The 13,734-nt window shown below is 61.6% G+C and overlaps 1 protein-coding gene across 15 annotated transcripts in view; it reads right to left on the bottom strand.

Moving 5' to 3' along the window:
• Positions 1-391: 391 nt before the first annotated feature.
• The window catches only part of RBFOX3 (RNA binding fox-1 homolog 3), a 135,956-nt gene continuing 122,613 nt past the window's right edge, over positions 392-13,734 (bottom strand). For 13 of the 15 annotated variants that reach the window (XM_021534133.3, XM_021534125.3, XM_021534130.3 and 10 more), the window contains 11 exons: positions 8,335-8,586; positions 7,661-7,798; positions 7,204-7,257; positions 6,609-6,701; positions 5,605-5,665; positions 5,304-5,357; positions 4,802-4,934; positions 4,228-4,267; positions 3,589-3,650; positions 3,219-3,297; positions 1,623-2,439 (listed from right to left, as the gene is read on the bottom strand). In XM_021534133.3, the coding sequence (XP_021389808.1) occupies positions 2,395-2,439; positions 3,219-3,297; positions 3,589-3,650; positions 4,228-4,267; positions 4,802-4,934; positions 5,304-5,357; positions 5,605-5,665; positions 6,609-6,701; positions 7,204-7,257; positions 7,661-7,798; positions 8,335-8,586 (1,011 nt within the window). In that variant the 3' untranslated portion in view covers positions 1,623-2,394. Of the gene's footprint in view, positions 2,440-3,218; positions 3,298-3,588; positions 3,651-4,227; positions 4,268-4,801; positions 4,935-5,303; positions 5,358-5,604; positions 5,666-6,608; positions 6,702-7,203; positions 7,258-7,660; positions 7,799-8,334; positions 8,587-13,734 lie in introns of all 15 variants that reach the window. The other 2 variants (XM_021534136.3, XM_021534135.3) reach the window with 2 other exon arrangements.

The following is a 13,734-nucleotide window of genomic DNA, read 5'->3' as shown; positions in this document are numbered from 1 at the left end:
GGAGGAGAGAAAATTTATAGCAGCAATTATTTTCTCACAGTCTGGTGAGCAAGCAATTAGCAGGCAGGAACAGTCGAGCACTCCTGCAGTGGGGTCCCAAGCCCTGTCCCTAGACAATGCAGGCTCTGCCAGGGACACCAATGCCAGCAGTGGGTCTGCTGCTCTTGAGGTGGGGAACGCACTCAGGAATGTATTACCTGATGGCTTGAAGAATGAAGGGCTAGGCCCAGCCAGGAGAGGGCTCTTCATGCAGCACCCTGCTCCCTCACCATGGTGAGGCTGGGAACCCCAAGGGTTCCCCACCTGCCCAAAGGCTGTGGCCCCCTGCCCAGCCAGATCCACTGTACCAGCAATGGCCCCACGCAACCAGTCAAAACCTGAGTCGCCCTGGTTGAAGAAAGAAATCTTTATTAATAATTTCAATAATAATAATCCTTGTAATAATAATAATAATAATAATAATAATAATAATAATAATAATAATACTGTTTATTAGAATGGTCACACTTTTAAGCATACAGGATGGGCCAGTGCCAGCCCACACGCTGGGGCGGCGCAGGGGTGCTGTAAGGGAGAAGCCAGTACAGCGATGGACGGAGCTTTGTACAGGGGAGCAGGGCTGGGGCTATGTACACTGGGAATAGAAAAGGGGGAGCTCATCGCTGGGGCGTCGGGGGCATCTGCAGACTAGAAAGTGAGGTTTGAGGAGTGGCAGAGCCAGAAGGGCACGGGACGGCGCTGCACCCTGGGATGGGCTCCACAGTGCCCTGTGCCACTGGGTACCACACCCAGCGTGCCTACAGCTGCAGCCTAGCCTCGTAGCTTGGGTGGATCCCTTGTGGGTGATGCAGTGGCCGAGACCCCACACCCAGGGTTGGGGGCATCCCGCTGCCTCAGGCAGGTGGCCATGAGCGTGTCCCGTGCCACAGAGCGAGCGGGAGTGGGACTGGGGCAGCGCCTGGCCCAGCTTTGGTCAGGGCTGGTCCAGGCAGGGTGGGAGCACAGGTGTCAGGGAAGGAGGGAGGAAGAAGGGGAAGGGGTCACAAGCGAGTTGCAAGCTCCTCTTAACAAAAATTCCCTTTAAAAGGCAGAGGGTGATCCCCTGCAATACCTCAGCACCGCATCCGTGCCGCCGCCCCAGTTCCGCGCTGGAGCTGAGGCCTCACACGCTTGACACGCTGATGGCCACCAGCGCCGGGGCTCGGGTGGCACCAAGCCAGGTCCCCACCCCGTCACCCGGTCCCACGAGCCGGGCAGGGCGCAGCGCTCTGCCGGCACCCCCAGCGCTGCTGCACCAGGGAAAGGAAGACGTGGCGCCCAGGCCCTGCACCTGGGCGGGGGAGGACCCCACGGACTCCCGCGGACCCTCACGCCTGCCTGCACCGGCTCCCTCCCTGCTGGGCTGCGGGGCCGGGGCGCTGGGGGTCCCTCCGGCGCATCCGACCGCCGGTGCTTGCCGCGGCTCCTCTGGGACTCGCTCACTCCGTGTGTGTGGACAGCTGGGACTCACTTGGCTGCTGCCATTTGGCTCGGTTTCTCTTTTTTTTGTTTGTTTTTTCTTTTTTTCTTTTTTTCTTTTTTTCTTTTTTTTTTTTTTTGTTGCTTTGCTTTTAGTTTTTGTATTTTGGGGTTCTTTTTTTTTTTGTTTTGTGTGTGTGTGGATATTTTTGCCCTTCCTGGTCCCAGAAGGAAACAGCCACGGGTTCACTACAACAGAAACAAGAGAGGCAGGTCTTTCGCTGGAGCGTTCAGGCCAAGCTGCTGGCTGGGGGCACGCAGGCCCCGTCCCAGCCCAGCCCATCACACCCAGCTCAGCAGAGCAGGGCTCCTGCCCAGCCCAGCCCAGCCCATCGCACCCGGCTCCGCAGAGCAGCCCTCCTGCCCGGCAGACTGCCCCGGGATCCTGAACCCACCCCAGCTTCGTCAGGCCCCACAGCTGGCAGCAACCCCAGCTGGCATCTCTCTCTCCTATGGGGGCAGAGGGGCTGCTTGGGGGGCTGCTGTCATCCTGAGCCCCAGTGCCTGTGGAGTGAGCATCCCTGCAGGCTGAGCACCCCTGCCTGCCTGGCAGCGGGATGAGCACTGTGCACCCCAGCCAGGGCGGCGGGGGGACCCCACAGCCTGGCTCTGGGAACAGGGCGCTGCTGGGGCTCAGGGCTGGCCCCGCTGCCCACGGTCCCCGGGGTGGGCGGATGGTGCAGGAGAGGCGGGCAGGCGGCAGGACGGAGCAGCTGAGGTAACCCTATGGGTGTGGGGTGCTGTGGCCCCACAGAGCCCGGCCACCTGGGCAGCACCCACGGCTCCTCCACAGGCTCGGCCTCGGCTCTGTCTGCCTGGTTTGGTTTGGTGCTAGAGAGCATCGGGGGCAGTGGTGGGGGGGCTGGGTCTGTCTTGCTAGTAGGGAGTGAAGCGGCTGTACCCTCCTCGGTATAGACTAGCCTGCAACATCAAAGATGAAAAAAAAGCCAATCAGTATTCAGAGATAGCCAAAGTCTAGATCTTCCCTTTTTTCTCTTCTTTTTTGTTTTTTTCTCCTCTTTCAAATGACACCAAATTGCTGTTGTACTTGGGATGTGAGGGGCAGGCAGGGCCAGGGTGCCCAGTGGTGTCCATGGGCACTGCCCTGGCGGCAGGGGCTGCCATATGCCTCCAGTGTGGCACTGCTGTGCCATGCCTGCCAAGGAGCTGCCCCCATCCCTGCTGTGGCACTGAGCTGAAAACCCCTAGGGATGTAGTGCCTGTGGCCCCCTCACTAGCAGCTGCCCAGGGAGTCAAAAAAGGCAGAAAAAGGCAAGGCGGCTTTGCGATCCCAGCCGTGAGAACAGTTTTTCATCTTTGATGCTGTCAGAGCTGGCCAAGAGCTGTGGCACGTGAGGGGCTGCAGTGCCCCGTGTGTGGCTGGGGACACTGTCCTGCACTGCGATGAGAGAGGGGTCCTGGAGCCTGACCAGGCAGCCGGTGGGGGACAACCAGGCCCGTGGGAAGTGGCGTGTGTGGCAGGACTGTGCGGGGCGTGAGGGGAAGGCAGGCTAGGGTGCGGGGTGGGGGGTTTCCTCTCCTGCAGACAGAGCCAGGCAGGGGCTGTGCCATTCCCACTCCCCTCCCACAGCCCCGCACCTGCCCTGTGTCCCACAGGCCCCACGGCCGCTGTGCCAGACCCCTCCCTGGGTTGTCTGCAGCCCCCCGGGAAGCAGAGGAAGGCCGAGGGCTGCTCTTACCATGGTGCCAATGCTGTACGTGGCGGCGGGGCCGATGGTGTGGTGGTAGGGGTCTGCTGCTGCGTACACTCTGCCATAGCTAGGAGCAAACAGCGGCAGGTGTTAGTGACAACACTTGGGTCCTGTCTGCCCTCAGAGCCCTCCCTCCCTCCCAGCTGCACCCGGGAGTCCCCTGGGCTATCCCTGTTCCCCCTGCAGTGGTGCCAACCCTTTCCAGCCTAGCCCCGAGGGGAGCAAGGGGTCCCTGTTTGCAGGACACCGTCCCCATGCCTGACTCTGTCCTGTCCCACAGCACTCAAAAGCTGGGGGTGTCAGAGTGGGCCGTGCAGGGGTGACATGGGGCTCCCTCAGCGCGATGCCCGGTGCTTACCTGTCGCTGTACGCGGCCGCTGCTGCTGCGGGCTGGGCGTACCTGTAGGCAGCATAGCCCCCCTGCAGGGAGGAGAGACTGGTCAAGGGGCTGCACCCACTGGGGGCGTGGGGCTGGGGCAGCTGAGTGCCCCATCACACTGCACGGAAAAGTGTGGGGCCCACAGGGGGCTGGTACCAGTGCCACTGGGCACGGATCAGCCTCATTACCATTCCCCAGGGGCTTTCACAAACATTAACCTTAAAAAATTAAATTTCCAGAGAAGAGACTGTCACCTCCCTGCTCACTTTAATGAGGTGTCACGTTAGATAAATCCTTCAGTGCCCTCCTGAGATATCGCCGCTGGCTCCTCAGACATGGAGGTTAAACACGGGTGTAAGGAACCGAGGCTGTAAATCCTGTGTGGTACCAGCTCTGCCGGGGGGCTGGCAGGGGCACAGGACTGGGCACAGGGTCTTGTGTGGTGGGTGCCAACCAGACTGCTCTGGAGAAGCTGTGCTGTGTTCCTGCTCTTGCTGCTGCCCAGGGGAAGGGGTTGAGGGGGGGCAGAGCCCACCAGCGACCCGGGTGACACCGGTTGCCCCCTGTGCTGTTACAGGGTCCCAGTCACAGCCCAGCCCTGGGCACAGTGCCACTTACGTAGATCTCAGCTCCGTAGAACCCATCCTGGTAGACGACCCTGGAAATGAGGCAGAGGCATCAGAGCCCAGCAAGTGCCCCTGGACGAGGGGAGCAGGGTGAGTGCAGGGGATGAGGAGGCTGCCTCAACCCCATGGCTCATGGCAAGGAGTGGCTGTCCAGGCCCCAAAGGCAGGTCTGGGCTGGGATTCTGGTAGGGACTTGGGCACACGCAGAGGGCACAGCCAAGGGCAGGACATGCCAGAGGAGGATCCCAGGGCAGGATTTCTGCTGGGAGCAGCCAAGCAGCCACAGATGGCCATGGCTGTATCTGTGACCAACACCATCCCAGCCACATGTGCTGGGAGAGAGTTTCCATTCAACCAACCATCCTGGCTGGAATAACATCTTGTGCCTTGGTGGGCAGGAGGCTGGTGAGTGTGTGGGTCACCTGAGGGCAGCAGAGTGGGGCTGGGACAGAGCCTGTGGGCAGGCAGGTGCTGCAGGAGCTGCAGCCCGTTCCTGACGATGCCAGGGCAGACCCGGAGCAGTGTGGCAGCCCACGCCCCCCGCCCGGCAGCCCCCCGGTACTCACGCGCCGTAGGTGGGGATGGGCGGCGGCGGCGGCGCGGCCCGGAAGGTGTTGTAGACGGCGCGGCCTCGGCCCCGTAGGTGTGCCCCTCGGTAGGCCACGGCCGTTCCCGTGGCGGGGTACGGGAACCCCGTTACTGCAAGAGGCAGGGGATACCTGTGGGCTTTCCACAGCAGGTCTACACAGCCCCCGGGGGGCATCTGAGGCACAGCCCACCCCTGCACCCTCAGACTGGCAGGGACATGGCCCCTTGGGGATGCTGGGGACGGGACGGGACGGGACGGGACAGGACAGAGGACAGGACAGGACAGGACAGGACAGGACAGGACAGGACAGGATAGGATAGGATAGGATAGGATAGGATAGGATAGGATAGGAGGAACTGTCCAGGAGGTGTGAAGGCAGAAGTGCCTAGGGCTGCTCACTGCACAGAGCAGCAGCAGACACAGGGCAGAGCTGACATTTGGGGGAAACCCACAGCAGTACTGCTGCAGCCCAACGTTACCTGCGTAGAACTCAGGGCCGTAGACTGCTCCCACCACTGGGTTCAGCTTCCACCCTGTGGGCAGAGAGAGCCAGTGAAGACAGGGCACTTTCCATGGTGCTCTGAGGGGCAACAGCCTCATCCCAAGCAGGAGGAGGTCATGGGGGCTGCACTCCTGCATTGGGCAGGAGCAGTTGCTCTCCCGTTTGCCTGCAGGTGTGGAGGGCATTCACTGCCAGAGCTCCACAGCAGCCAGACAGTGCTGGTGCCTGGTGGTGCCCCTGCCTGCTGCAGCCCCTGCTCTCTGGATGCTGGCCCTTACCATTGGTGTAGGGGTTGGCCACCTTCTTGTTGGTCATGACACGGGCTGTGGCGTTGTTCACCTGGAGAGAGAGGGACGGGGGCTCAGTGCCTGAAGGATGTGGAGCTGGCGAGGCTGTGGTCCAGGGCCCGCTCGGCTGCGCCCAGCGCCTGCTGCTGCTGCTTCGGATGCCGGAGCAAAGGATGCCGGCTGCACCAGAGACACGAGACAAGGCTGTGCCTGCAGCACCCCGTTGTACACAGCCCTGCCCGTGCCTCCAGCCAGCCCAGGCCTCCATGCTCCAGCTGTGAGCATGGCTCAGGCTGCTGCCTGGTGCCCCGAGAGCTGTGGTGCCATGCTCAGGCCGAGCCCCGACATGCTGCCTGTGAGCTCCTGCCCGATTTTGTTGGATGATGTTTTCCTTGTCCATGGGGCACTGCCATGCCCTGCCAGGCTCCCTCTCTGCCGTCAGCACTGCTGGGGAGATTTTGTCCCACTCCCTCTGCCACCCTGCTTCCCACCACTCGCCAGCCACCACCAGGGAGCTGCTGGCAAATGGGCAGAGCCAGATCCCTGTGCTAAGCTTGGAGAAATCAAGCCTCTGGGCCTGGGCAGCTGCTGGCACTGCAGGTGTGGAGCTGCGGGTGGATCCTCCCTCCCAGCACAGAGCAGGGGCGCTGGCATGTGGGGCAGAGCCCCAAAGCTCCCTGCAGAACTTGGGGTGGCTGCTGTGGGCACGGGGGCCTGCCAGACTTGTCTGCACCAGGCAGAATGCAGCCCCAGCTGACGCCCCAGCTCTCCGTGCACCCGGGAGGTTCCTCTGGGCCAGACACTCCTTGTGCCAAGCGACGACCTTCCCACAGCCGACACACATGCTCCCGTGCCACATTCAGGGACACATGCACGCGCCGGGCACAGCTCCCCAGGGTACCTGGGACCCGGAGCTGCCCCCAAGCGTCCCATAACCCAGGCGGGGGACACACACACGCAGGCATGGCACGGCACTAGCACACTTATCTGAGCACCTCAATCTTCCGGCCCTCTACGATGGTGCCATTCAGCTTCTCCCGTGCCCGGTCGGCATCTGTGCTAGTTTCAAAAGTTACAAACCCAAAACCCTGTGAGCAGAGGAGAAAAGGAGAAAGAAAGAGACAGAGAGAGACAGAGAGAGGGTGTGGGGACAGAGAGAGAGAGGGGGTGAATCAGGAGAGCTGGCGCAGGAGGTGAGGCTGCCACAGTGCAGAGATGAAGAGCCCAGACTGGGGTCCCCACAGGGGCCGGGAGTACCGGCTGAGGCCCCAAAATCGCCCACGAGCTGGGAGAAGAGTTTGGGAGAGGGGCACAGAAAGTGGGGAAGATACAACAGAGACATCCAGACACAGAGGGACACGAGCTGCCTGTGGTGGGACACAGCAAGCCCTCCTCCCTCCAGTGCCAGATGCAGGGACCTGCACGACCTCCCGAGTTGGAACCAGGGCTGCTCCGACGGGGCACTGCATGCCAGGGTCCCATGGGACAGGAGAGGAGGGGAGAGCAGGTTACAGCACTGCTGGGCAACCTGGCTCCACTGACACCCTCCCCAGGACTTGCTGTATGGTGCTGGCCATGGGCATCACCCACCTTGGAGCCCCGCTCATTGAAAATGATCTCCACGTCCAGAATTTTCCCGAATTGCTGCAAGTGGAGAGAACAGAGGGGTCAGTGCCTGCAAAGCCCCTGGCCCTGCACCCAGAGCTGCTGGCATGGGGTTCTGTGCCAGGGGTGGGCAGAGGGCTGCCTTGGGGGCCAGACCTGGGGACTCCCAGGGTCATGCAAGGGAAAGCCCTTGTCCCTCCCATGGCTGACAGGACTTGGGAGTGTCATCCAAAATTTCATTAACTAACACTACTCTGAGTCCTAATAAGGGCTGGAAAACAAACAGTGGAGGGGGACGAGGGCTCTGTGTAACTCCCTGCTCCGTGCACAGGGGCTGGGCAGAATGTCCCTTGGGAGGTGACAGTGCTGAGGTCCCGATGGTGCCACAGGGCAGCACTGAGCAGGGAGCAGGGATGTGATGGGTGGATGGCGCTGTACTCACCCCAAACATTTGCCGCAGGTCGGGGTCCCGGAATCGAAAGGGAATGTTGGAGACGTGTAACCTCTTGGGCTGTTGCTTGTCTGTGTTGTCTGAGGAGTGTAGCTGCTGGCTGTCTGTCTGTGCCGCCTCGTCTGTCTGCTGGGGGAGGCACCACTGCCATCAGCCCCTGACCATGCCAGCCCCTGTCCCCAGTGGGAATGTGCCCCTGCCCAGTGCTTGGCCCTGTCTGCCCGCAGGGACACCCTGGACCCTGTGGTCCCCAGGTTCTGGGCAGTACCTCATGGGTAGCCCTCTGTCCTGGCGAGCCAGGGGGATGCTGGTGGGGCTATGGGGATGCTCGGGGTGGGGGTGGAGATGCTGCACTCAGGACCATATGGAAGGACTGGAAAGTGCAGAGCTCAGCACCTTCCTGGTGCTGCATTCCAGTGGTGTAATTGTCACGGTCTTGTAAAGCAGAGCCAAGCAAGTGGATGATGAGTGATGAGAAATGATGGGGGGCTGTGAGGGGGAGTGATGGCAGGAACACCCAGCCTGGTACCCTGTGGGACTTTGGCCAAGCATCACCACTGCCCCAGGACCCCCCGAGCAGCTCTGGCGCTGCCCTGGACCCCCGCAGCAGGGCTGCCCCAGCACCCCCCCCGTGCCTCTGGCACTGCCCCGAGGCGCTGCCTTACCGGTACCGTCTGTGTCCCTGCTATGGACTGTGTGCTGGCATCGGTGCCCGGCTGCTCAGGGTGGCTCTGTGCTGGTGTGTAGAGGGTCATGGCGTGCTCTGGTACCGTGCTCTGCCCCGAGTAGTCCTGCGTGGGGTGGGGGTGTGGCGGCGCGTACTCTGCAGGGATCCCGTTCTGGGGGGGTGGGGGGTACTGGGCTGGGGGGTAGGGCTGAGCCATCGCGTCCGGCGGAGCCGTGGCGTCCTGGTTACCCTGCCAAGAGAGCGGCACCGGCCCCCTCAGCTGCTGGCACACCTGGCCTGCCACTTGCCCAGGATGGGGTTCTCATCTCCACAGCCAGCCCCAGCCCCACCCAGCCCACTACATCCCAGCCTTTGGTGTCTCCCTCAAACCTGGGCTGTCTCTGTGCTGTGGTGGCTTTGGGGTCACGCTGCCAGCAGCTGAACCCCATCGTTTCCCACTCCCATCCCCTGCCTGCCCATTGTGCTGGGCTTGGGTAGGACAGAGGTTTCCATGTACAGTTTAACTCCTGAAGCTGCCATGCCCCTCTCCTTGGGAAGGGAGAACTGGGCAGGCCCCATTTTGGAGCCCAGCACAGGGCAAAGCGGCGCCTGGTCAGCAGCATCACGCTGGGAGCTGCACAGCACCAGCACCAGCTGGGCAGGCTGGGAGGAGTATCAGGGAGGGATGCTGATGGCCCTTTGGCAAACACCAGAGAGGGATCAATTAACTGCTAAATATTTAATTAGGCCCTTTGCTCTAACGAAGCTGGCTTGGCTGCCTTGGTCAAACGGGGTGAGCTGCACCCACACCAAGGGCCAAGGGCTGCTGGGGTTTGTGAGGGGCTGGGAGTACAGCGTGGGGCTCCCAGATAGCGCCTGCTCTGCACACCCACCCCTCCACCTACTGTCTATCTTCACACACACCCGTGGACTGTCCCCCTTGCACAGGTGTGCGCTGCACCTGTGGCCGCACAGCTGCAGCCCCCAGAGGCAGAGCCAGGGCTGCGGGGGGCAGCGCCCACAGCCCCCTGGATGCTTTACAACGTGCTGCAGCAGCCTCTGGCCTGTGAAATCCATCTGTGGCTCAGCCCGCAGAGACAAACCCCTTAATTGTGTGTGTCACCGATTTATGTTTGGGAGGGAGGGTGGGGGTGGCAGAGGGATGCACTGGCAGCTGTCATCCCCAGCCCACAGGGCTGTCGCGCCTGTGAGGGCGGCAGCAGAGCCGCACCGGGGACACACGGAAACCCAGCGGGAATAGACCCGCTGCAGATCTGCAAGTCATCGGCAGCACCAGCAGCGCCTGCCCGTGCTGACTCAGCTGCGCCGGACGCGCCAGCCTGATGCACCTGCCTGTGTGGGCTGGGAGTGCAGGAGCCCAGCCCATCGATGGCCCTGCCCCGGGAACTGCCCACGCCACTCCTGCCCACACCCCAGCTTTAATTCTACCTGGCAGGCCAGAGGGATCCATCCTGTGCTCCACTGGGTCTCGGCACCCAACTCCTCTCCATGGAGCTGGCGCACACCGACCGTCACCGTGTCACTCTCCCAGCGCCTGCCTGCCTCCCCAGTGCCTGGTGCTCATCCATCCCTGCCTGACCCCTGGCGCCCTGTGCCTGTCTCTCCCTGCCTGCTAATGCAGAACCAGGAACAGCCCAAGTCCCTCCTGCCTGCTCTGCACTGGATACACCCTCGCTTGTCACTACAGCCAGGATCAGCCACCAACACGCAGGGCCCAGGATGTCAGCAGGGACTGTCCCCACCTGCCCAGGTTTTGGGCCCTCCCAGCCTGTCCCAACAGCCACGTTTGTATCAATTATTAATTAGAGCTGCTGCAGTGCCTGCCAGCCTGGGCAGGATTTAATTCAGGGACTACTAGGTTCCCCTGGTTGCTGCTCATGGCACTGGAGCTGCGGATGATGCAGATCCACAGATCCACAGCTTCCAGCTCATCCCATCCACTTCCAGGGCCTCACCACCCCACTGGGGACAGAGCTGCTCAACTGGGGCTGCTGCAGGGGAGGGTCCCATGGGGAAGGGAACGCTAAGTTTGGCTGTGTGCTGCCCGTGGACATCACCTACTCAGTTCCACACCCCATGCTGCCCCAAGCAGTGAGTGTCCCTCTGTTCCTCCCAGAAGGTGGCTGGAGCCCCTTTACTGAGCACTGACCACCCAGGGGGTCCCTGGGGACCCACCTCTGCAGCCCAAGAGAACCCCAGCTCAGGGTGCCTGGCCATGCAGGGAGCCCACGGCACAGTGCTGGCCACTGGGTGCAAGGGACAGGGGCTCTGATAGACACCCTTTGCTCTGCCAGCACTCAGCCCTCCTGGGGCACGGGGACGCTCCCACATGGTGCTTCTGATGCTTGCAGTAAAATAAATTCTGGTCCTTAACAGCCCTTGGCCTCACTCAAAATGAGACAAATCAGTTCAGTGCCTCAACCTGGAGCAAAGCTGGCACCAAAGGGGGCATGAGCAGTAGTCTGGCACCTCTGCTGCCTACCTGCTCGGGCAGGTACCAGCAGGACTGTGGCACGACCCTGTGCTGAAACACCACTGCCCCAGTGAAGGCAATGGAGAGGTTGGGACAGGGAGCCCAAGTTCCCCTGTGTGCTTTCCCCTTTGCAGTGTCCCCCCTGTGGTGACCTCTGCCCCATGTCCCCTGCCAGGTGTCCCCTGTGCAGTGTCTTCTGTCCTCCCCACGGCTCAGTCTTGCACCACCAGTCCTGCACAGTGGTTGCTGCAGCAGGCAAGGGGTAGATATCATCTTTAGCTGATTAAATGTCCCTCATTAATGAGTTTCTTTAATTAATGAAGTTTTTTTGTTTGCTCCACTTGCTTCTTCCCCCCACACTCTGCCTCCTCAGCACAATCCAGGCCATTTCCTTTCAAGTCATTTAGCGCGTGGGGCCAGTTCCTGCCGACACCGCATTTTGGTGATTGTGCCTGTCAGCTCGGGGCTGACGATGCCATTTCCCACATTTGTTCCTTTTTAAAGAAAATAACGTGCCAGGAGCCCCCAGATGCAGAGGACAGGTCAGAGCAATCACCTGAGTGCAGAGCCCTGCACTACGGATGGAGCAGCTGCCAGCCACGAGCACTTGCGAAGGGCCCCCAAAGCTCGGCCGTGGCAGGAGCCCCTCCTGCACAGCGTGATGGGGCCAGGCACGAGGGCCTCGGGCTCTGGGCTGGTCATCAGCACCTGTCCCCTGCTGCTCCCGCAGCTGCCACAGACATGCCAGTTTCCTGCAAGCCTCGTGGCCATCCTGCTGCCTTGGCCTGACCCCAGTCCCATCTCCAGCCCAGGAGCCCACCAGCCAACCCTGCCCGTGGCTGCGCCCTGCCTGCACTGTGCAGTGCTGATGGCGCAGGGGTGGCACAGCACAACACAGCCTGGTCATGGCATGGCACTGCCCAGTCACAGCCCGGCACTGCCCAGTCACAGCCCGGCACTGCCTGGTGATGGCACGGCACTGCCTGGTGATGGATGGCACTGCCTGGTGATGGATGGCACTGCCTGGTGATGGCACAGCACTGCCTGGTGATGGCACGGCACTGCCTGGTGATGGATGGCACTGCCTGGTGATGGATGGCACTGCCTGGTGATGGCATGACACTGCCTGGTGATGGATGGCACTGCCTGGTGATGGCACAGCACTGCCTGGTGATGGCATGACACTGCCTGGTGATGGATGGCACTGCCTGGTGATGGCACGGCACTGCCTGGTGATGGATGGCACTGCCTGGAGGTGATGGCACGGCACTGCCCAGTCACAGCTGACCGTGCTTGGTCACAGCACTATTAGGTCACGACGCATGCACAGCTGGATGAAGCCATGTGTGGAGTGCTGGAGCAACTGGAGAAGGAAGACAGCCCTGTCACTATCACACCTCCCCACCCTGACAGCAGTCCCCACTACCTGCAGCTGTCCTGCTCCTCCCACTGGGAACCAGACACCTGCTGCAGGGGGAAAGAGTGGCCCACAGCACCACAGCATCTGCAGAGCCCCCCAGGTGCCCCTGCCAGCTGCAGAGCCTCAGTAAACATATTCTGCAGGCAGGGCAAGCAAGGAGTGCAAGCAGGGCAGGGCAGGCAGAAACCACTTTGCTGTGACCTCGAATGGCTCCTACCTGCTTGCTAATGCCAGGTCACACCCTTGCTACATCATGAGGTCACCGCTGAGCACAGGGAAGGGTGCTCAGCAATTCCAAACGTCTCCTGTGGGGAGCCCACTGTGCCCGCCAGGGAGACTGATGGGGCCATCTGCCCCTATCCCACTGCCCAGGAGCAAGGCAATGTGGCACTGTGCTGAGCAGAAGAGACAGATTCAAGAAATGCCCCAGTGGAGGCAGAAGGGTCCTGGCATGGCCCAAGGTAGCCCCCAGGCATCCTGGGCCCATGTGGGCATCACCGCATCACCGTGCCCAGCACGACTCATCTGCATGACAGATGCAGCGTTCCCCCTTGGACCCGGCCCTCGCTCATGCTAATGACTGTCAACATGGAACAGAGGCCATGAAGGGGAAGAAAATTACTCCCTGAAAAGGAATTGACTGATCCCTGTCATTTCTCACAAAACCACTGACCTGTAAATATTTCATTACCCCAAAAGCTGTGCCATCCATACCAAGCAGTGCCCAGTGCTGTGCAGGCACCAGCCCAGAGCTCCTGGCTGCGGGCAGTGGGGTGAGGGAGCCCCAGAAGGGACCAGCCCTGCCCACTGTGGGGATATCGGGAGGTGGTGGTGGGTTGTTTGCCCCTGAAGTGGGGCCACAGTGATCCCCCAGAGAGCTGGGAGGCATGATGGGGATGGACGCTGTGGAGGAAGCAGGGAGGAGTGGGGAGCTGCAGGGCCCAGTGGCAGCAGCTGCTGCAATGGATGTCTTCATCAGCAGAGCGCAGGGAGGGGTGAGAGGTCGGTAATGGCATCTGCCAGGGATGCTGCGCTGGGAAAGGAGTGCTCCAGTGAGCAGGCAGGACCTGAGGGGGAGGAGGAGGAGCGGCCGGGGGAAGCACAGCAGCCTGTTGGCATGGGAAACACCATTTTTCTGGGCTGCCACACACTGTCCCGGCACTCTGCATCCCCCTGGCCTGCTCCTGCCCTTGGTCCCCCTGGGCTCCAGCTCACAGGGCCAGGGACGCTGCTGCCCCCCTGCCCCGGCAGCCTGGGGAGGACAAGCGGAGCGATGTGACTCCAGGCACGGGGATGAGCGGGGACGCTGGCCCGGGCACACACCCGCACGTGTGGCCCTGTCACCTCCGGCACGGGCAGAAGGGGCCACGGTCCGGCCCCGGCTCCTGGCTCTGCCAGCTGGAAACTTCGGAGCTGAGGCTTCATGAAATATTCATGAAGTAAATGGTGCAATTTCATCTGCATTCAGCCAACTTCATGTATAT

This window comes from Lonchura striata, chromosome 19 (genome assembly GCF_046129695.1).
Source record: "Lonchura striata isolate bLonStr1 chromosome 19, bLonStr1.mat, whole genome shotgun sequence".
In the NCBI taxonomy this organism is placed as follows: domain Eukaryota; kingdom Metazoa; phylum Chordata; class Aves; order Passeriformes; family Estrildidae; genus Lonchura; species Lonchura striata.
This window is presented reverse-complemented; position numbering and strand designations above follow the sequence as displayed.